Source organism: Oncorhynchus tshawytscha, linkage group LG32 (assembly GCF_018296145.1).
Source record: "Oncorhynchus tshawytscha isolate Ot180627B linkage group LG32, Otsh_v2.0, whole genome shotgun sequence".
Classification (NCBI taxonomy): domain Eukaryota; kingdom Metazoa; phylum Chordata; class Actinopteri; order Salmoniformes; family Salmonidae; genus Oncorhynchus; species Oncorhynchus tshawytscha.
In genome coordinates this window covers 12,288,426-12,312,357 of record NC_056460.1, presented here as the reverse complement: position 1 = coordinate 12,312,357, position 23,932 = coordinate 12,288,426, and the positions used below count along the sequence as shown (strand labels likewise).

At 42.3% G+C, this 23,932-nt stretch overlaps 1 protein-coding gene and 1 pseudogene across 1 annotated transcript in view; both read right to left on the bottom strand.

Moving 5' to 3' along the window:
• Window positions 1-6,951: 6,951 nt before the first annotated feature.
• The window catches only part of LOC112230272 (bMERB domain-containing protein 1), a 43,266-nt gene continuing 26,285 nt past the window's right edge, over window positions 6,952-23,932 (bottom strand). The window contains exons 3-6 of the mRNA XM_042310614.1: window positions 17,248-17,321; window positions 8,342-8,456; window positions 7,901-7,971; window positions 6,952-7,357 (exon numbers count right to left, since the gene is read on the bottom strand). Coding sequence (XP_042166548.1) covers window positions 7,242-7,357; window positions 7,901-7,971; window positions 8,342-8,456; window positions 17,248-17,321 — 376 coding nt within the window. The 3' untranslated portion in view covers window positions 6,952-7,241. The remainder of the gene's footprint in view (window positions 7,358-7,900; window positions 7,972-8,341; window positions 8,457-17,247; window positions 17,322-23,932) is intronic.
• LOC112230271 lies at window positions 10,279-11,835 on the bottom strand (annotated as a pseudogene).

Here is a 23,932-nt window from a genome sequence, read left to right as displayed (position 1 = left end):
CTGTGCTTGCAACTCAATACTTGACTGAGGGACCATACAGATGTTGTATGTATGGGGGACAGAGGCAGGGGTAGTCATTCAAATATCAGTTAAACCCTTATTATTTTACACAGAGTGAGTGCATGTAACATATTGTGTAATTTGTTAAGTCATATTTTATATATTTTACTAATTTAGGCATGCCTAAACAAAAGGGTTGAATGCTTATGCAACAACTATATTTTAGTTATTTAATTTGTATTAATTTGTTAAAAAAAAAAATATATATATTTGTTTATTTGAATGACAATTAAATCTATTTCAAATCCACTTTGAAAATGCAGCAAAACGTGAAAAACTCCAAGGGGGGTGAATACTTATAATACCAAGTGTACTTCAATTACCAGTAACTCTCTGAGTCACTCAGTTCTTCTGCAGACCTGTGTGAATATTCCATTCTTGTGACCAAAACATTCGCATTTAGGTGCTGTTGACATAATGAGAAGAAGATAAGCAGTGATGCAGTTTCTGTGCTGGGCTGGCTACTCGCTACATCTTAATCACCTGATTATTTAGATGTGTGTGTGTGTGTGTGTGTGTCGTAAAAAGAATGAAGGATAGATGGATGTATGGAAGATGACTCAAATATTTTTTGTATTAAATGAGGGAATTTAATTTGACCCATTTCAGTGTCTTTAGCAAAGCCAAAGCACAGTACAATGAATAGATCTTGGCCCCCTGCCACGCTACCACCACAACCATTAGCACTCAGCACTTGTTACAATGGTTTATTCCTCAATACTTTTTACAATATGTTAACACCTGTCATGACGTTGGCCTGGGGGGTAGGTTTATGACAGTAATAAATACCTCTTCCCCCCTTTTTCCTCTCTCTACCCTACTGAGGTTACATTTGCAAAATCCTTGGTTAACAAAACCCTTGGTTAACATTCTGGTAATCCGACCAATGGAACATATGCGGTGGTACTTAATGAATATGATGTCAGTTAGGTTGTCATCTGAGACATTCTCATCAATGATAAGATGACATAAACTCTACAGTGGAAAGTCTACACATCAGAGTAATCGGATTCACATGGAATTGTTGTTCAATTTAAATGTTTGAATATGAAATTATTTGTGATGGGACGAAATGTGATTTTAGCTTCTAAAATGTGAGATTTGGGTTTTCATAAGATAGGGCTCTGCTCAATCAATGGCCCGCCCTTGTGAAGGGACATGGGCTATAAAACTTCTCAAACACGCCCTCCTCTCCCTTCCTATATAAGCCCTTGACGACAATGTAACCATCTGTTCCGAAGATGTGAGGACGACGGTCCGATGTCAGAATGGTTCAGATAATAACTACAGAACGAAGCCAACATCAGCGTGAGCTTTGGTTGCGAATGGTATGAACTTTGAACTCTTATTCACTACAGAAGTGATACCTCCTAGCTGTTAAGTTAGCAACAGCAGAAGCAAATTAGGGTTAGGAAGGAACAGACAGAGTATCCCGTCTATCACACAACAACGTTACTACAAAGTATCCAATTGACCACCAGAGACATTCTTCATAGGACTCGGTTGGGCAACACGGCCTTCCATCTACCACCAACCTACCGAAGTGCAGCTCAGAGTAAATATTTATTGCATTATCCTTTTCCAAATGGGTGGTAATTTAGAATGCATAAGATACTGCTTCTCCCTTTGTCCCTCAGTCTTCCCGCTCTTTCACTCAAACCCAGCCCCTTTTCTTTTGTGTAACCAGCTGTCATATCTGTTCTGCCCGCTAGGGACGTTTTCCTTTATGACGTAATTTGTAATCAAGTTATGATTTAATTATGTGTATGTGTAATTCTGTGTGATTAGTTAGGTATTTAATAAATAAATGATTAAACCCAATTTTGTATTGCTGATTCAAATTGTTAGCCAGGGTTCATGCAGATAAGAAAGAATTTACAACTTTCAGATGAGACGGAATTAAGATGGCGATTAATATTGACTGCTATTGATGTAAAATATTACTAGGTCTTTAAGAGTTTATTCGGAAGATAACAGCTCTATAAATATTCTTCCGTGGTGCCCGACTCTCTAGTTAATTACATTTACATGATTAGCTCAATCAGGTAATATTAATTACGGAGAAATTATTTTAAAGAATATCATGTCATATCACTTAATCCGGCATAGCCAAAGACACGACACACCCTTATCACAACGTTTTAAACCCTCAACGCTTGTTGCAGCAGTTTAACCATGGAGTTGGTGAAGCACGGTTAACATTTGCATTAAATCTATTACGTAACCCACCAGGTCTCTCCATCAGCCCGAGTAACTCTTTATAGACAAACCCATCAGGGCATAGACTCTGTAAATCATGAAACAGTAAAGCCCAAGGTACTAATGCTCCAGCAATTAGTATCCTGATAGCGGCAGATGCCACTGTGGCGCTAATTAGCAACGTTAGCCAATACTGTCCCTGCTGAGGTAAAATAACTCTCTAGGGCAGTGGTGCAGGGCAGGTCGAACTCTGAAGCTGAAGCAAATGGACACACATACGGAGCACAAGTTAGTAGGAATAAACAATATCTTATTACCATTTTATTCTCAATATTTATTTTTCAATATACAGTATTGAAATCCATAGCTCGTGTTATTATGCTACACAATTTCATACGATTCCCAAATATTTGGCACAGATTATACATACACAATCTTTTAATATATCATCTTAGAGTTACGCTTTGTCCTGTTCCACTTAGGTTCTTTGGAAATGTTATTATTTCCTTGTTACGACACATATTTCAGTGAAGCAAAGATGATGAATGACTGGACATTCAATATACATAAATATAGTAAGCTACACGATTCAATTCAACATTGCTACAATATGCATGCAGTAACAAATACAGCCGCTGAAGCATTGACTTTACACTCTATTCTCAGGATATACACACACATCTAATAAAAACATACTGTACAATCAATGAACACAGAATAATGAAACCTTTCCAACAACAACAGGTCTGTCAAATACAAAAATACTTGCTTTTACTGGTTTCTCCACTCTATGAAATAGCCAATGTCCTGATAATACATTATCCACACATACAAATTCCCCGAAACAAGAAAAAACAAAGCACAACACTGTTTTGGTTGACAGGTTTCATGAGAGGCCGTATGACTGTGGACCATTGGAGCTAAACTGACAGCAACACAGCATTAGACACATCCTGCTCCCTAACACCCAGAAAGAGAGACAGGAGAGAGACAGGAGAGAGACAGGAGAGAGAGAGAGAGAGAGAGAGAGAGAGAGAGAGAGAGAGAGAGAGAGAGAGAGAGAGAGAGAGAGAGAGACAGAGAGAGAGAGAGAGAGAGAGAGAGAGAGAGAGAGAGAGAGAGAGAGAGAGAGAGAGAGACAGAGAGAGAGAGAGAGAGAGAGAGAGAGAGAGAGAGAGAGAGATGAAGCGAGTGAGACATCAGGCTCCAGAGACCTTGTCAAAAGAGAAGGAGAAAAAGAGGGAGGGGGAATAAGAGAGGGAAGGAGAGAAAGAGGGAGGGGGATAAGAGAGGGAAGGAGAGAAATAGGGAGGAGAGAAAGAGGGGGATAAGAGAGGGGGAAGGAGAGAAAGAGGGAAGGGAGAGGGGGGGATAAGAGAGGGAAGGAGAGAAATAGGGAGGGGGGGGGGATAAGAGAGGGAAGGAGAGAAAGAGGGGGGGGGAGGGGGGATAAGAGAGGGAAGGAGAGGGGGATAAAGAAGAGGAGGGGGATAAGAGAGGGAAGGAGAGAAAGAGGGAGGGGGGGATAAGAGAGGAAAGGAGAGAAAATGACAAAAGAGGGGTATGTGTGGAGGAGGAGTAATAAAAGAGAATTGAATTGTCTCCATCATATCGCACTTTAAAGTGGGCCCGAGCACAAACACACACACAGTATACACAGCAATACAAAGGAGAGACGAACTAGAGTGCATTCTGGAATCTTCAAGTAAGATAAACCCTTCGGGCTATACTCATCCTCCCATCAACATCGACTTGCTTAAAGTTAAAGTGTGCAACATCCTCTCAAACACTACTAGTGTGTTTTTTTTCTTCAATTTCATCCTATAAACGGATGATATTAAGGGGGCACATGTCCCTCAGTTTCAATGGGCATGATGCCTCTGGAGGGCACTGTTATGTGACTATACTGGCTTGACAGATTCGGATTAGGTGGGAGAGCAATGCAGAAGTATTGAGTTGAGGTTGACAGATTCGGATTAGGTGGGAGAGCAATGCAGAAGTATTGAGTTGAGGTTGACAGATTCGGATTAGGTGGGAGAGCAATGCAGAAGTATTGAGTTGAGGTTGACAGATTCGGATTAGGTGGGAGAGCAATGCAGAAGTATTGAGTTGAGGTTGACAGATTCGGATTAGGTGGGAGAGCAATGCAGAAGTATTGAGTTGAGGTTGACAGATTCGGATTAGGTGGGAGAGCAATGCAGAAGTATTGAGTTGAGGTTGACAGATTCGGATTAGGTGGGAGAGCAATGCAGTAGTATTGAGTTCTTGACAACTAACACTTCAATCCAGCATTGTTGCTGTGATACAAGGAGAGAGAACCAACTCAGGGTTAGGTATGCTGCCAAAACAAGGGTGGTCATAGCAACCTTGTGATGACAGCTACATGTCACCCACGTGTCACTTCCCCCGTGTCCCCCCTGCTCAGAGGAAAGCGTTGTGAGGTGCAGAGATAGAGCGTGGGGGTCACCGGATTATGCCTGCTGCTTGTTTGATTGACAAAACTAACCGTTCTGGCAGCTCACCAAGGACACTCGCGACAACAACAGGAACTTTGTCAAAGCTCTCTCCTCTCTCTACTACTGATGACTCACACTAGCTTATCCTTCCTCTCCTCCATCTCTCTTGGTCTGGCTAACACCAGCTTTCGAAGTCCTCGAAGTGGGTCACAGCTCTTCGCTGTATAGTCATGTGGGTCGTGTCAGCCAGACTACCCCTCTCCTTCCCTCCCCTGGCTAACACAAAATGACCACCTTGTTCTTGGGAATAAGGGATGAGCGTGGCAAATGGTGCATGATGAAATTGTGTTTTATAATTGAGGTGTGGTGACGGTACCAACATTCAATAGCATGTCATAGGGGCTGCCTAGGAAAGAAAAGACCCTTGATTTCAGAGGAGACTACAGAGGAACCCTGATTTCAGAGGAGACTTCAGAGGAGACTTCAGAGGAACCCTGCTTTCAGAGGAGACTTCAAAGGGACCCTGATTTCAGAGGAGACTTCAGAGGAACCCTGATTTCAGAGGAGACTTCGGAGGAACTCTGATTTCAGAGGAGACTTCAGAGGAACCCTGAATTCAGAGGAGACTTCAGAGGAACCCTGATTTCAGAGGAGACTTCAGAGGAACCCTGATTTCAGAGGAGACTTCAGAGAAACCCTGCTTTCAGAGGAGACTTCAGAGGGACCCTGATTTCAGAGAATACATTTTTAAAAACACACCCAACATAAACCAACGTGTGTGTAATGTAGTGCTTTTTTCTCATTGTATACAGTATGTTCGGACTTCCTACGCCGTGGTTGCTAGGGCGACCACTGAAAAGTTATCATCTCCATTTCCAATGAGTAGCCATGGAGAGGCTTGACACTGAACTGTGGTTCCGTGTTGACACGGACTGCCTAGTAATTACTGACAATTACCGACACAGTTTACAGTAGACCTATACAGTTTAACATGTTGTCAGTAATAACATGCTGTCAGTAATACAGTGCAACAATGTTAGCTGCAGTGAGCTGCAGTTCCACTCAAAATGACTGTTGTTACGGTGGAAACCTTTCCTGCTGATCGGTATACTGTACACTAACCTCTAGTGTGTGTAAAGTCAGCAATGTGGAAGGACGAGTCATTTTGTAGTCACATAAAATATATACTTTGAGTGTATGTATTAAATAACAACAACAACAGGAAAGGAAGCGAGTGATGAGTCATCTGCTAAGCTAAGTTGTTCAGTATGTTCAGTCACTCCTAAAGGCCTCTTCATTGGACGTAGTTGTCAAGTCTGTGACTAATGACCTCTTTTTTTTTGTGAGTTGCTTAAAGTCTGACGTTAGTGTCACGTTATCACGAAACCATACTCTTATCACGAAACATTAATTAGCCCATCAGTTGCATGTCTGGCTAACATTGACCTGGCAGCATGATTAGGCTGCCGTCAATTAACGCTGACTATGAATTAGTGAGCCAGTGGGAAGTCTGTTCAAAGGCAACTACAGCAATTTGAAAGGTAAAAGAGTTAAGGAGGCTACACAGGGCTTAAAAAGATGTATGTATGATGTTCCAATTAGAAAATACTGTACAGTACATCTTCACTGTTGGGTTTAGTCTCAGGCATCATAAATAATCATCTACACCGGGGCAGCAATATTTAACATCTGCCACTGGTAGACAAGCAGAGCTTTGTACATCATTTGATAGCAATATCTGACTCATGCAAATTACGTTTACATCCAATCTCGATGAAGGGACAGGTTCTAGGTATAAAGGTACCAAAGCCAGTGAGATAGTCCAGAATGAACTGCTCTGAGAGCATTGGTGACACCATTGAGAGGCGGGGAGAGGCAGTAGGAGGGACTCTGACAATGATGAATGAGAATAGTCTGATACAGACGACGGAAGATCATTGCACAGCCTCATGGGGGATGAGCCTGATGCGGAGAGGGGACACTGGGTATAGAACCCAACTAGAAGTGCAGATAGGACTGGAGCCCTAATGTGAGAGAGAGAGAGAGAGAGAGAGGGGGGTTGGACAGGGAGAGAGGTAGAGAGAGGGGGAGGGAGGGTTGGACAGGGGAGAGAGAGAGAGAGAGAGAGAGAGAGAGAGAGAGAGAGAGAGAGAGAGAGAGAGAGGGTTGGACAGGGAGAGAGAGAGAGAGAGAGAGAGAGAGAGAGAGAGAGAGAGAGAGAGAGAGAGGGTTGGACAGGGAGAGAGCGAGAGAGAGAGACAGGGAGGGTTGGGCAGAGAGAGAGACAGGGAGGGTTGGACAGGGAGAGAGAGAGAAACAAAGGAGTGAAAGAGAAACACAGCCCAGACGGGATGCAGCATAGACTGGGAGATAAAACACCACTAATCTCATCCTGGCGACATACCCAACCTACTCCACTGGCTGGTTGTCTGTCCGTACTTCAAGTGTTACTCGGGTTGGAAAGCTGAAACTGTGATGGAACAGGGTTCTATTTTGGCTCCATGGTAGAGCCCCTGAGGGCCCGGCCTACATGATGGAGCAGGTGAAGCCACAGCACTCCTTCAGCAGGGACAGGCCTGTCTTGGTGAAGGGGGACGAGGTCTGCTGGGCCCTGGGCGTTAGCCGTCTGGCTGGCATCTGACCTGGGGAAGAGGAGGTGGAGTCAGTCAGAGGATATGGGGATGTACCAGGTGGAGCATTGGTGATGCAGTAGTAGATCAGACATAATGACACACACATTCAGACTCACCCAGACACAAGGGTACGCAGACACATGCATGCACACACACGCCTTCAGATGATCTGATATGAGCAGAATACACGCTGATGAAAACAAATTTTGCTCGGTGGGGAGCCAGTTCAAAGATGTATGCATTTTTGTGGGTGAAAAACATAGTTTCAAAAATAAATGCTTCAGTAGGGAAGAAAGAATTTAACAAGAAAGAGGCGCCAAACTGTCCAAAGAAATCGTCATCAAATCAAGGCCACTGACTCTTACTGCCTCAAAGTGAATACTTGAAAACGTTGAGACATACAATTGAGCATTTGAATGGAAAATAATAACTCACTATGACTACACACACGCACACACACACACACACACACACACACACACACACACACACACACACACACACACACACACACACACACACACACACACACACACACACACACACACACACCTTTCTTCTTGGAGTTTCTGGGGAACTTGGACTGGAGGAAATCAGCCATTTCTTTGTCCTCCTCCCTTTCCCTGTAGAGGAGAGAAAAATGGATGAGTGAAACTAGAAACGCTACATTTCTGTCTGTTCCTGCTAGCGATGACTAAGACTCCATATCCTCATGCCCTTTCTCCCTGGGTGTCTTCACATGCCTCAAAAACAATCAATTATTACCTCGTATTGTATTTGTATTTGTATTTCTGGGGGGGGGACAAGGCAGATGGAACAGAGTTCTGTAACATAGGTGGTTCAGAACCACGCTCCCGTGATGACCTGGTCTGAGACCTGACGACATACTGTACGTTGGGACTCCAAGGTAAATGCCTAGGCTTTAGCTCAGAGAGCTAACAGTGTTCTGGTGAGCATGACACCTGGTTTCGAACCCCAGTCGGTCTCACTTGCCTTAGCCTCTCAAACTCCACATCGTCAACAAGGAAATCTCTGGTCTCCACCAGCTTGTGGATCTGCTGGAGAAGATCCTCCTCTTTCTGCCTGTCCTCGTTGGACTTGTCATTGTCTGTAACAGAACATTTTTATGAGTTTGATCACTTTGGTCATGATAATGTATGATTACACAGTGTCTCATTCCCCAAGTCGATATTAACACATTGTAATCATTATTGACACATGACATACATTTTGTGCTTGGTGAAGGATTTAATGATCTCACTTACGACTGGATTCAGTCTGTGGTGCTGTAGAGCTGCGCTACAGGGTGATAGAAATGTAAAGGTAGTGTTCCCGTGTTAGATGAGACTGCATTCCCGGTAAACGCTGCATATGTCGGCTCAATAGGAAATGACCTTTACCTTTAAATTGCTCTAGAGCGCTGAGCTTCAGCGATATGGATTGAATCCAGCCGTAATCATTATTTTACAGCACTTACAACTCATGAAAAATCAGATATCAGAAAATCCACAACAATTTACAACAAAAGTTTTATGAAGCACAAATTGTGTTAGGTCCCACATGCAGTGGATACATTTTGACAAAAGAAACAGATCACCAGATGCAATTTTCTGCTTACATTCTTATCAAAGTTAATGTGTTAATGCCATTATCTTCACAGAACCCACTACATCTACCCCAAACCCAGGATAGATGTGCTGAGTGAACGTGGTCTGGACTCTATGGAGGAGGGTCATTGAGATGCCATAGAAGGACAGAATTACTGTCGTGGTCCAGGTACACTCCTACTCTGGAAGAGCAGGGGACAGGGATATCAGTCTGTTTATCATTGTGGTAGAAGGTGCTATAGTCAGAGCAGATTAAACACCAGGATTGATCATTGGGTGATTGAAAGATGAACTGAGGTCGGTTGTGGTAATGCATCTTATTATGAAAGTTAGTTGCCAATCGCCATGTAAAGTCCAACGAAGAAAAATAAGACTGGAAGGAGGAGAGATGGCTAGAAATGATTCGGTTGACCGTTTTATGTGTGAAGTTTTATGTGTGAATTAATTGTAGGAGTAGAGGACCTTGTGCATTTCAGGTAAAATAACAACTCAATGTTTATATCCCTGGACAAATTAGCTAGCAACAGCAAGCTAGCTAGTTAAATTGCCATAAATGTTTCATGATTTTCAATGTTTAATGCTTTTTTAATGCTGTCCCAAATTAATATAATTGGTTCAGAGTTTGTTTTGATATTTCAACCTGCATGTCATGATCGTGTTTGGTGTGGGGGGACAAAATCAATTTGCGCACGATGGCACAGGCGTGCGTCCGGTTTGGGCATGGTGTAAGGCATGTGATACATTAGAAATTGTGTAATGGAATTATTGTCTAAAATATTGTCATATAATTATAAATTGAGTTTATATGGGTTTTATGCCAATTCTCTGTATAAATAGCCTCCGAAATACATGTAAACAGATCAATTTTTGTTTTTTGGAAAGGTGTGAGCTTTTATATGATACAATATCAGTACTTGCTGCATTTACAACTTGTATAAGTCCTATCCTCAACTGATTTCAGCCAATGCATGGCTGTGGATTGACTGCATTGTTTGAATGGAATGTTGGCATATTGGCAGTTAATTTATGGAATCATTCCTCTAAAACTGGCTAGCTAGCTAACAAACATAGACTACAGTGCAGAGAAACTCTTAAATGTCTTTATTTTAAACAATGGTTGTGTTCCAAAATGCTCACTTACGTTCTGCATTCTCCCGTTCTTTCTAGGGTGATCTTCCAAGAACAGCTGAGGGAGCATAATGTCTAGCATGGGAGAACGCAGAGCACTTAAAATCCATTAAAAAAAAAAAAGTACTTTAAATCTACTTTGACGTGACCTCAAACCTAAACGGGAAACTGCAGCATCACGCAGCAGGCGTCAACAAAGCTAGCTTTTATGTTAGCTAGCTACATGGGTTTACATTGTAGCCAATGTAGCAGCACGAGTAACTAGTGGGAGCAATTCAGTGAACAACTATTCCAGAATGGAAATATTGAACACGAATAACAAGAAAACAAGTAACAGAATCTATTTTCTCAGTAGATGTTAGTGAATTAAGCTGATACCTTATCACAGCACAACTCCCTGACCAAAATGGCTGACTTTTATCCCATCATGAAAAAGTACTCTAATTCCTAATTCTATGATAGTATATCTCCCTCAAGATGATATTAACACGACTCTGTTTTGCTGAAGCCTCATTGTAATAATTACTTACAAATTATACAGCTGTTATGTTTTGTTCTTGGTGAAGGGACTACTGACCTCACTTAATAATTATTTTTCAGCACAACAACCCAGGAAAAATCCGGATTCAGAAAATCCTCAACAATTTACACAAATCAAAGGATACAAAGACAACATCAGTTTCATTAAGCACAAATGAATTTACCCAGAGTGATAAATGTCACACATGCAGTGGATACAATTAGACAAGATAAATAAATGGATAAACAATGTCAGATAATATTTCCAGATCACAAGATGCTGGTCTATGTTATTATCAAAGTTTAAAACTGTGTCCAATTACCAGGCCTACACCCAAACCCAGGATAAAGGGGCTGAGTGAATGTGGTCTGGACTCTATGGAGGAGGGTCATTGTGTCAGAAACACCATAGAAGGACAGAGTTCCTTCCTTGTGGTCCAGGTACACTCCTACTCTGGAAGAGCAGGGGACAGGGATATCAGTCTATTTATCATTGTGGTAGAAGGTGCAGCTATAGTCAGAGCAGATGAAACACCAGGATTGATCATTCTTCCCAAACAAACTGCCTCTGTCTTTTCTGCTGATCCCTTTATATGAGACGGCTATACAAACTGACCCATCCCCATCCCAGTGTACCTCCCAGTAGCAGGCTCCAGACAGACCCTCCCTACACGGCACCTGGGGGTAGAAGGTAAATCTGTCTGGATGGTCAGGATATTCCAACAACTGACACTGGTCCCATTTAACATCTCTGTTCCCCACCGACAGATACAGTTTGTTATGTGCTGTGTTGGGATCCAATGTGAGCTGATAATTTCCAGATATCTTGGCCATTTCCTCCTCCAATACATCCTCCAGTCGTTCTTTTAGTCCGGAGACTGATTTCTTCACATCTTCAAAGGAGACATGTTGGTCGACAGTGCTAGGTAAGGCTTCAGATGCAGGAGTGACACAGAGAGACTGGACAGTCTGGAGGAAATGGATGTGATCCTCAGTTTCCTCCAGCTCATTGCCTCTCCTCCTCAGCTCAACCTCCTCCTGCTCCAGTCGCACCAATCGCTCTTCAACATGAATCCCTTCAGCCCTCTCCCGGGCTATGATCAGCTTCTTCACCTCAGAGTGCCTTTTCTCAATGGAACAGATCATGTTAGTAAAGATACTCTTCACCGCACCCTATGTAGATCGCTTGAGTGACTTCATAGCCTTTCTTACTTTATTCTTGTCCTTCTTTATCCCTTGAATCCTCTGCTGGAATGTCTCCCCCAACTCTCTCTGTTTCGCAATCCTTTCTGCTGCCACTGAGACTGTTTCATGGCCTTTATGTTCATCTAACAAACACTGATAACAGATCAACTGCTGATCGGACCGGCAATAAACCTCTAGTAGTTTAATATGATGAGAGCAGATCTTCTCCTGTAGCTGTGTGGTGGCTTGGACCAAGTGGTGCTTCTTAAAGGTAGGAGATTCATAGTGAGGCTTGAGGTGAGTCTCACAGCAAGAGGCCAGACACACCAGACAGGACTTGACAGCTTTGAGTTTTCTCCCAGAACAAAAATCACACTCCACATCTCCAAAATCAGCATAACAGTGAGCTGGAGGAGCAGGTTGGAGTCCTGTCTTCAGATTCAGAAGTCAGCCAACAGAGTGTTTTTCTTCAGAACTGGCCTTTGGATAAATCTTTCCATACACAGAGGGCAACTGTAGAAACCCTTGTGGCAGCACGTTGAGCATCACAAATAGAACCAATTTCAATTTTACAGCCTGCCCACGCAGATGACCCTAGCGCAAGCGGTATGGTCAGCATGTTACTCTGTCTCCCGCCATGGTCCGCATATCAAATTCTTGTCTCTACCGAAATATATTTTCTTTGACTAAAATGAAAAGCAATTTGTAATAGTTATCGTTTTTTCCCAGGGAATGTCGTCTTGTTATCATCATAGTTTGAAATGAACACGGGATAGGAGTTTGTTCTACCACCAATTTGACCCGTTGACAGTGGATATATTTTGGTAGAGTATTCCATTTTATTTATTTTATTTTACCTTTATTTAACCAGGTAGGCAAGTTGAGAACAAGTTCTCATTTACAATTGCAACCTGGCCAAGATAAAGCAAAGCAGTTCGACACATACAACGACACAGAGTTACACATGGAGTAAAACAAACATACAGTCAATAATACAGTATAAACAAGTCTATATACAATGTGAGCAAATGAGGTGAGAAGGGAGGTAAAGGCAAAAAAGGCCATGGTGGCAAAGTAAATACAATATAGCAAGTAAAACACTGGAATGGTAGTTTTGCAATGGAAGAATGTGCAAAGTAGAAATAAAAATAATGGGGTGCAAAGGAGCAAAATAAATAAATAAATAAAAATTAAATACAGTTGGGAAAGAGGTAGTTGTTTGGGCTAAATTATAGGTGGGCTATGTACAGGTGCAGTAATCTGTGAGCTGCTCTGACAGTTGGTGCTTAAAGCTAGTGAGGGAGATAAGTGTTTCCAGTTTCAGAGATTTTTGTAGTTCGTTCCAGTCATTGGCAGCAGAGAACTGGAAGGAAAGGCGGCCAAAGAAAAAATTGGTTTTGGGGGTGACTAGAGAGATATACCTGCTGGAGCGTGTGCTACAGGTGGGAGATGCTATGGTGACCAGCGAGCTGAGATAAGGGGGGACTTTACCTAGCAGGGTCTTGTAGATGACATGGAGCCAGTGGGTTTGGCGACGAGTATGAAGCGAGGGCCAGCCAACGAGAGCGTACAGGTCGCAATGGTGGGTAGTATATGGGGCTTTGGTGACAAAACGGATTGCACTGTGATAGACTGCATCCAATTTGTTGAGTAGGGTATTGGAGGCTATTTTGTAAATGACATCTCGCCAAAGTCGAGGATTGGTAGGATGGTCAGTTTTACAAGGGTATGTTTGGCAGCATGAGTGAAGGATGCTTTGTTGCGAAATAGGAAGCCAATTCTAGATTTAACTTTGGATTGGAGATGTTTGATATGGGTCTGGAAGGAGAGTTTACAGTCTAACCAGACACCTAAGTATTTGTAGTTGTCCACGTATTCTAAGTCAGAGCCGTCCAGAGTAGTGATGTTGGACAGGCGGGTAGGTGCAGGTAGCGATCGGTTGAAGAGCATGCATTTAGTTTTACTTGTATTTAAGAGCAATTGGAGGCCACGGAAGGAGAGTTGTATGGCATTGAAGCTTGCCTGGAGGGTTGTTAACACAGTGTCCAAAGCAGGGCCGGAAGTATACAGAATGGTGTCGTCTGCGTAGAGGTGGATCAGAGACTCACCAGCAGCAAGAGCGACCTCATTGATGTATACAGAGAAGAGAGTCGGTCCAAGAATTGAACCCTGTGGCACCCCCATAGAGACTGCCAGAGGTCCGGACAGCAGACCCTCCGATTTGACACACTGAACTCTATCAGAGAAGTAGTTGGTGAACCAGGCGAGGCAATCATTTGAGAAACCAAGGCTGTCGAGTCTGCCGATGAGGATGTGGTGATTGACAGAGTCGAAAGCCTTGGCCAGATCAATGAATACGGCTGCACAGTAATGTTTCTTATCGATGGCGGTTAAGATATCGTTTAGGACCTTGAGCGTGGCTGAGGTGCACCCATGACCAGCTCTGAAACCAGATTGCATAGCAGAGAAGGTATGGTGAGATTCGAAATGGTCGGTAATCTGTTTGTTGACTTGGCTTTCGAAGACCTTAGAAAGGCACGGTAGGATAGATATAGGTCTGTAGCAGTTTGGGTCAAGAGTGTCCCCCCCTTTGAAGAGGGGGATGACCGCAGCTGCTTTCCAATCTTTGGGAATCTCAGACGACATGAAAGAGAGGTTGAATAGGCTAGTAATAGGGGTGGCAACAATTTCGGCAGATAATTTTAGAAAGAAAGGGTCCAGATTGTCTAGCCCGGCTGATTTGTAGGGGTCCAGATTTTGCAGCTCTTTCAGAACATCAGCTGAATGGATTTGGGAGAAGGAGAAATGGGGAAGGCTTGGGCGAGTTGCTGTTGGGGGTGCAGTGCTGTTGACCGGGGTAGGAGTAGCCAGGTGGAAAGCATGGCCAGCCGTAGAAAAATGCTTATTGAAATTCTCAATTATGTTGGATTTATCAGTGGTGACAGTGTTTCCTATCTTCAGTGCAGTGGGCAGCTGGGAGGAGGTGTTCTTATTCTCCATGGACTTTACAGTGTCCCAGAACTTTTTTGAGTTTGTGTTGCAGGAAGCAAATTTCTGCTTGAAAAAGCTAGCCTTGGCTTTTCTAACTGCCTGTGTATAATGGTTTCTAGCTTCCCTGAACAGCTGCATATCACGGGGGCTGTTCGATGCTAATGCAGAACGCCATAGGATGTTTTTGTGTTGGTTAAGGGCAGTCAGGTCTGGGGAGAACCAAGGGCTATATCTGTTCCTGGTTCTAAATTTCTTGAATGGGGCATGTTTATTTAAGATGGTTAGGAAGGCATTTAAAAAAAATATCCAGGCATCCTCTACTGACGGGATGAGATCAATATCCTTCCAGGATACCCCGGCCAGGTCGATTAGAAAGGCCTGCTCGCAGAAGGGAGCGTTTTACAGTGATGAGTGGAGGTCGTTTGACCGCTGACCCATTACAGATGCAGGCAATGAGGCAGTGATCACTGAGATCTTGGTTGAAGACAGCAGAGGTGTATTTAGAGGGGAAGTTGGTTAGGATGATATCTATGAGGGTGCCCGTGTTTAAGGCTTTGGGGAGGTACCTGGTAGGTTCATTGATAATTTGTGTGAGATTGAGGGCATCAAGTTTAGATTGTAGGATGGCTGGGGTGTTAAGCATGTTCCAGTTTAGGTCGCCTAGCAGCACGAACTCTGAAGATAGATGGGGGGCAATCAGTTCACATATGGTGTCCAGAGCACAGCTGGGGGCAGAGGGTGGTCTATAGCAGGCGGCAACGGTGAGAGACTTGTTTTTAGAGAGGTGGATTTTTAAAAGTAGAAGTTCAAATTGTTTGGGTACAGACCTGGATAGTAGGACAGAACTCTGCAGGCTATCTTTGCAGTAGATTGCAACACCGCCCCCTTTGGCAGTTCTATCTTGTCTGAAAATGTTGTTGTTTGGAATTAAAATTTCTGAATTTTTGGTGGTCTTCCTAAGCCAGGATTCAGACACAGCTAGAACATCCGGGTTGGCAGAGTGTGCTAAAGCAGTGAATAGAACAAACTTAGGGAGGAGGCTTCTAATGTTAACATGCATGAAACCAAGGCTATTACGGTTACAGAAGTCGTCCATGTTAATAGGGAAACATTTTTTAAAGGGGGGGTTTGAGTTTGATCACTTCTATAATGACAATGTGTACAGTATCTCTTCACAGGATTCTGCTGTGCTGAAGAATCATTTCAAGAATTAAGTACAAATTATACAGCTATTACATTTTGTGGATGGTGAAGGGACTACTGACCTCACCTCACTGTATTTGAATTTTTTTATTTAACTAGGCAAGTCAGTTAAGAACAAATTCTTATTTACAATGATGGCCTACCCCGGCCAAACCCGGACGAACCTGGGTCAATTGTGCGAGATATATCCACTGTCAACAGGGGTTAAATCAGTGGTAGAATAAACTCAATATATGACAACAGGATGAACAGTCATTTTTAAAACGAATTATATCTGGTTTTATAACATCTCATGCTGTGAATCATGATTAATTAAAACTACTTATAACAGCTTATGACAAATGTTATAATGTGTTTTATAAAGTAGGTAGTTTGGCTCCTGGATGATGATTGGCTGAAAGCTGTGGTATATCAGATTGTGTACCATGGGTGTGACAAAACATATATTTTAACTGCTCTAATTATGTTGGTAACCAGTTTATAATAGCAATAAGGCACCTCTGAGGTTTGTGATATGTGGCCAATATACCTATACCACACTTATCTGTGGTATATTGGCCATATACCACACCCCCTCAGGCCTTATTGCTTAAATATACCATGGGTATGACACAAAACTACTTGTTTACTCTTCTAATTATGTTGGTAACCAGTTCATAGCAGCAATAAGGCACTCCATGTTGCGTCGTGCGTAAGAACAGCCCTTAGCCGTGGTATATTGGCCATATACCACACCCCCTCTGGCCTTAATATAGCTGTTATAAGGCTTTATGAATGCATGCATAAGGACACCTACAGTAAAGTGTTACCAACAATTTTACAGCACAACAATTTACACATACCACAGGATATAAAGACAATGTCAGTTTCATTAAGCACAAATGAATTTACCCTGCGTGAGAAAGGCCCCATATGGTCCCAGCTGAGTATGAAAGATGGGTATTGTTTGTCGAGAAGTGTTTATGCTTATGACACAACGCCACTTCCTGATTCTGTGTGTACTCTGAACCTGTAGAGGGTGTGGTGTTGGACAGAGGTCAGGAAGAGATTGTCTGTCCAATCAGAGGCAATCTTTACTGCCATTGACGGCAAGTTTTACAGATTGTACCTTAGTCTGCAGTTCAAGACCTCTCAGTAGTTGACCTCTCCATCCAAAACACTATTCTCATACTCATTGCCCTAACTAAAGTGAAGAAAACAATATCAAAAATAATATTAATAATAAATAAATAATAGTTGGGCACACAATGTAAACATAGATTATACCTGGTATGGACACCAGTTTCTGGAGCTCCTTCTTGAGGCGAGTGATTTCCTTACACAGCTGAATGTCATCCATCCTAAAGACATAAACATTGAATTATTTAAAACCCCTGCATTATTCAGAATGATTCAGCAAACGGTCCAATCGAAGTTTACATGTATTCATTCAAATGTTTAGTCATTTAGCAGACGCTCGTATCCAGAGCGACTTACAGTAGTGAGTGTATACATTTTTGATACCAGTATCACAGCATCACAGAGCCTAGAGACATCCATTACTGTCAGCTAACTGAGAGCCTCACCTCCTCGACCTTTCTACTTGTCAGGTAGTGGCGGTGTCAGGGATGGCGGTGGGCAAGGTGTAGAATCCCTCCCATGTGGCATCCCAAGCTTCAGAGAACAGCCACTAGACCCCCCCCGCTCAGCCTGTACTCAGCTGCCTTTCTCTCTCCCACCACATTGTACTGAACCCACTGGCACAGCTTTAAACAGAATGCCTGACTTATTAGATATCAGATTCTAAACAGTGTCATCAAAGGCTAAAAACAAGATCCATATATTAAATAAACACTGCCAGGCTTCCATACATTGCCTGTGCCAAAACCTCCCTCCTCCTGGTTCATCAACTACTTCTCAGATAGAGTTCAGTGTGTCAAATGGGAGGGCCTGTTGTCCGGACCTTTGCCAGTCTCTATGGGGGTGCCACAGGGTTCAATTCTCGGGCCGACTCTCTTCTCTGTATACAGCAATGATGTCGCTCTTGCGGCTGGTGATTCTCTGATCCACCTCTACGCAGACGACACCATTCTGTATACTTCTGTCCCTTCTTTGGACACTGCGTTAACTAACCTCCAGATGAGCTTCAATGCCAAACAACTCTCCTTCCGTGGCCTCCAACTGCTCTTAAATGCAAGTAAAACTAAATGAATGCTCTTCAACCGATCGCTGCCCTCATCTGCCCACCCGCCTAGCATCACGACTCTGGACGGTTCTGACTTAGAATATGTGGACAACTACAAATAAACTCTGTAAACTCTCCTTCCAGACTCACATAAGCATCTCCAATCCAAAATTACATCTAGATTCGGCTTCCTATTTTGCAACAAAGCATCCTTCACTCATGCTGCCAAAAATACCCTCGTAAAACTGACTATCCTACCGATCCTTGACTTCGGCGATGTCATTTACAAAATAGCCTCCAACACTCTACTCAGCAAATTGGATGCAGTCTATCACAGTGCCATACGTTTTGTCACTAAAGCCCCATATACTACGCACCACTGCGACCTGTATGCGCTCGTTGGCTGGCTCTCGCTTCATATTCGTCACCAAACCCACTGGCTCCAGGTCATCTATAAGTCCTTGCTAGGTAAAGACCCGCCTTATCTCAGCTCACTGGTCATCATAGCAGCACCCACACGTAGCACGCCCTCCAGCAGGTATATTTCACTGGTCACCCCCAAAGCCAATTCCTCCTTAGGCTGCCTTTCCTTCCAGTTCTCTGCTGCCAATGACTGGGACGAATGGCAAAAATCACTGAAGCTGGAGACTCATATCTCCCTCACTATCTTTAAGCATCAGCTATCAGAGCAGCTTACAAATCATTGCACCTGTACGTAGCCTATCTGTAAATAGCCCATCCAACTACCTCATCCCCATATTGTTATTTATTTTATTTTTTATTTTTTGCTCCTTTGCTGCACCACAGTATCTCTACTTGCACATTCATCTTCTGCACATCTCACTCCAGTGTTTATTAGCGAAATTGTAATTATTTCGCCACTACGGCCTACTTATTGCCTTACCTCCTTAATCATACTTCATTTGCACACACTGTATATAGACTTTTGTATTGTGTTATTGACTGTTTGTTTGTTTATTCCATGTGTAACTCCGTGTTGTTGTTTGTGTCACACTGCTTTGCTTTAATTGGCCAGGTCGCAGTTGTAAATGAGAACTTGTTCTCAACTGGCTTACCTGGTTGAATAAAGGTGAAATAAAATATTCAAAAAATACTGTATGTGGGAATGTCTTATGTCCGTCCTACATGTAGTGTTGGTACATGGAATATTCCTCAACTGCATATATCATAAATTGCTATTGCAAATAGAAGTATTATGTTCAACAACTGACATTTTCAGATATTATTTTGACAAACACACTTTGGTGCTTACAATTCATTCTCTGTTGTCATAGATTTGGTGGGCACTGTCATCTGTGATCTTTGTGATATGACTTTCTTTAAGCACGTACTGATGAAACTGCCACTTAATATTTTTTTCTTTAAGTCTACAGACGCTCTACATTTATTCACTCTGTGATAGGGTTGGATCCTATACGCTACTTTTATTATTGTCCTGTAAATGTTTTAGTGCCTATAATTTAGGCTGTGTGTGTAGAATGGGGCATAAAGGAAATTACCTCTACTAATAAATTACTACTAGATTATAGTGATAAGGAAAACAGCGTGCAAATTTGGCTTGTGTATTCATTTGCCTATAACTAATCATAATTCCATTATGTTTACATAAAACAGAGAATACTTCAAAATGAGAAGATCCTGCCATGGAAAAGACGACTGGGCGGATATAAAGTGTAAAGGAGGGGAAATAACTCACAACATGCAGCAGGACACCTGCGGGTCTTTGTAATGCAGGTTTGATAGTTATATTTTCAATAATGAATGGTTAGCTGTTATGTGACAATTAGGTCAAAAACTCTATTTTTTTTTTTTTGGTGTAGATGGCCAAGGAAGGTGCACAGAACTTCCCCAACATCCCAAATTCATATGGAACCTTCAAAAACACATGGAGCAACTGCGGAAAGAAATGGCTGAGGATATACTAAAAATGTCTGGTATGTAATGACATTTAATTCAAAGTAAATGTAAATTCTTCATTTTTATGTAGTTGTGTGGGACAGCCATATGTTCAGTTCATGCCTATGAGTTCAGAGTTCAACAAAGCCAACAACTGCTTCATGTGTGCCACTGATAAAGAACCTGGATGTGGCCCGAAGACTGACTGGGTTAGTAACTTTATTTAACATGTTTATAATCTTTTGACAACAGTGACGGCATGTAAGACAATTTATGATATAACACAATGGATGGCTAATTCGTCGTACTGCATTGATATTTGATATTATTTATAACGTGTTACACTTTGTTTTGTTTTGATTTAATGTTTTGCATGCCAACGGTGGTTCCATGTGCTGTGCCTAGGAATGAAGACAAAAGAGTTCAACAGAGTAAAGAACACAAACTGGAAGTGCTGTAATTGTTGTTGAAAATGTATGCTATACCCCATCCACACTGAAGAGGCTCTGACATGTACATCAACCAGGGATAAAGAGAAAGGTAACACTGTGAAATGTTTCATACTTAATTGAAGTTAAGTGTCTGACATGTTGGAAAAGATGAAAGGTCTACAGGTCTGTTTAATTTGTCAATATTACATTATTATTCATTGACTTTACTGGCCACCATTACTGTGGCTACATGATCAGTATATGTATTGACCAGCAAACCCACTGCAGCCTACCTCACTAGCTCACTCTCCATCCCTGCTTTGGACAATTAATAGCATGACTCTCATACTTTGCCCTTTTCCTTTATGGTTGATATTAACGACGAAAGGAGATATTATCTGTCTCTCTCCTATTGTGTACCACTGTTAAATACTGTGGAAAAAGAAAAAACATGGAAAATAAGTACTTAGAAATACCAATTCTTGTAGATAAATACTAAAGAAAATAATAAACACAACACTGGACTGAACCCCCTTAATTGTCAAACTAATATTAATGTACAACAATATAGAAGATACATGACAAGACGTTATGCAATATGGGTGTATATCCACTGCATGCTTCTTAGGTGTGTAATTGACATGACCAATGAGCTATTGCAACTTTGAAACAATGAAAAATGTACGTTACACCGCGTGATTTTACAGTACACAAACAAGAGTGTGCAATATAGAAGGGTAGTCAGCGGACATTCGGTCACATGACCAAGGAGCTATTGAAATGTTACATTTAGAAAAATTATTGTAAAATCATATGAGATGAAAATAGACAAACTGACATGCTGACCAGACTGGACACGTCACGTGTGCGAGCGTCGCAAAATATATGTCGAAATCCATGTTATTCAATTATTGCACCCACACTGCTCGCGTGCGCCAACGAGCGTCTGCGACGCCAAGGGCTAAAATATAACTCATTCCTATTTCTGAAGCAGATCGCGCTGCAAGTCCTGCCTCTCCCATCTCCTCATTGGTTTGCAGAAGCAGGTGATTGAAAGACGAACTGTTTTGCCGGTAGTCGTGGTAATACATTGAAAGTTTAGATGCGATCACCATGTAAGTTAAACGATGAAAAAGCCTGGAAGGAGGAGAGATGACTAGAAACGATTCGGTTGGCCGTTTTATGTGTGGATTAATTGCTGGAGTATAGGTCCTTGTGCATTTCAGGTAAAATAACAACTCAATGTTTATATCCCAGGACAAATTAGCTAGCAACAGCAAGCTAGCTAAATCGGACAAATTAACGTTAGCTAGCAATAGCAAGCTAACTAGCCAAATTGCCATACATGTTTAATGATTTTCGACCTGTCCCCAAATTAATGTCATTGGTTCAGAGTTTGTTTTGATAATTTAACCTGCGTGCGTGATCGCGTTTGTTGTGGGGGGGGCAAAATAAATGTATGCACGATAGGGCACGATGGCGCACGCTCCCAGCCGGTTTGGGTTCCGTGTGAAGGGTGTGCAATGTGTAGGGCCACGAAGTGGACATTCTGAATCTTATTTGAAGTCACTAGATCACATGACCAAGGAGCTATTAAAATGTTGAAAAATGCAGGTAAAACCATGTGAGATGAAAATGGACAAACTAAAGGGTGTGCAATATAGAAGGGTAGTCAGTGGACATTCTGAACCTTGTTTGAAGTCACCAGGTCACATGACCAAGGGGCTATTGAAATTCTAAATTTTGAAAAATGAATGTAAAACCATATGAAATGAAAATGGACAAACTAAAGGGTGTGCAATGTGTAGGCCCACGGAGTGGACATTCTGAACCTGGTTTGAAGTCACCAGGTCACATGACCAAGGAGCTATCAAAATTGTACATTTAGAAAAATTCATGTAAAATCATGTGAGATGAAAATGGACAAATTAAAGGATGTGCAATGTGTGTCTATGCCATCGGGTTAGTTACAACCAGTTTTTAAAGTGTTAGGAGTAATGGTTAAAGAGCTATTGAAACGTGAACATTTTGATTTGTCACTTTGTTGACGGTCCCTAACTGCTGTTGGTGGACGTAAGGAAAACTACAGGCGAATATCCGTCGAATATCCAACCTGAAACTGACTTTACCTCGGTCAAATGCTAGCTGACTTACTTTTCCACTGTCGAAGCACTGTTTTCTGAAGCATTGTGCCCCGACAAAAAAAGTGGAGCCGTAACGTTATATCCTGTCAGAGATTGTAAATGGAGCTTCGTAGTATTCAATACCCTGAAGAAAGGTGAAGTATGAAACCACCCACACCCGTGTACACCTACTTATCACCTTGCACCTTATTCCCACCATTCTCCTGATCCTTAAACCAGAGCTCATATGAGACAGATGTTTCTGCAGATATATTTTAACCACAAAATTAGATTGTGATTCTAAAGACAGAGGTTAGAGTCCTCTTATCCACGAGAGAAGTCTGTTCAGTGAAATACTGTTTCTTCAGTCAGATCCCTCATCTCCTTAGTTGTTGTAATTATGTTCCTATTTATCATTTGAGAAGCCTTTGCTGCCAAACGGGAGGTTGCGTCAATTGAACTGACTTCAACAAACGTGGAGTGACTGCACGGATGCCCTTTGATGATCATTTAAGTCCGGATAAACTTGCTAAGGCAATAATTAAACGTTGGGCAATTGATGTTGTTCATAACCACTTTGTAGGTGTTCTGAAATAACTCCCTGGGTTTACCGTCATGCTGGGATGTTTTGTCAGGACGTGTCATTTTAATTTGTTCGTTTTGAGCGGCTCATTACTAAGCACTTCCCTGCACAAAACACATTGTGGGCGCTTCTGGTTATTTCTCAAAGTTTGTTTGATGCGAGCGAGTGAGAATGACAAGGCAGTGGCTGACAGCGCATCATCTGCTGCTGAACCACAGCCCTGCAGCGTGTGGGTCGCGAAGTGATCTTCAATAAAACTGCAGAAAAAAAGATCTCGTAAACAGCAAAGCACAAGGCATCTCCCTCCCACTCACGCAGCTGGCAAATTGAGCAGAGACACAGCTGCTAAGCAGAGAGCGCACTGAACAGAGAGTGCAGTTGCATTTGGCAAAATCAGTTCCAGTAATTAATGAAATAATTATACATTTACTCTGACGCGTCGTGACCCACCATTAGTGGTGGGCCCTTTAAAAAAGTATTGGTTAGACAAACATCCAGGTCCTCGTCAGAAGAGGACAAATACATAGTGCCGCTGCAGGGAGGAAGACAGAAAAGAGGAAACCACCAGATATTCAGTTAACTGGCTGTTAACAGGGTATCAGTGTTTACACATGCACTTACTTGCACACCCGTAGAATGATGCCGGAGAGGATGCCTGATATTTTAAGTGCTCCTAACCAACTGTGCTATTTTAATAATGTATAGCTAAGCTAAGGCTAGTTTTTTCAAGCAG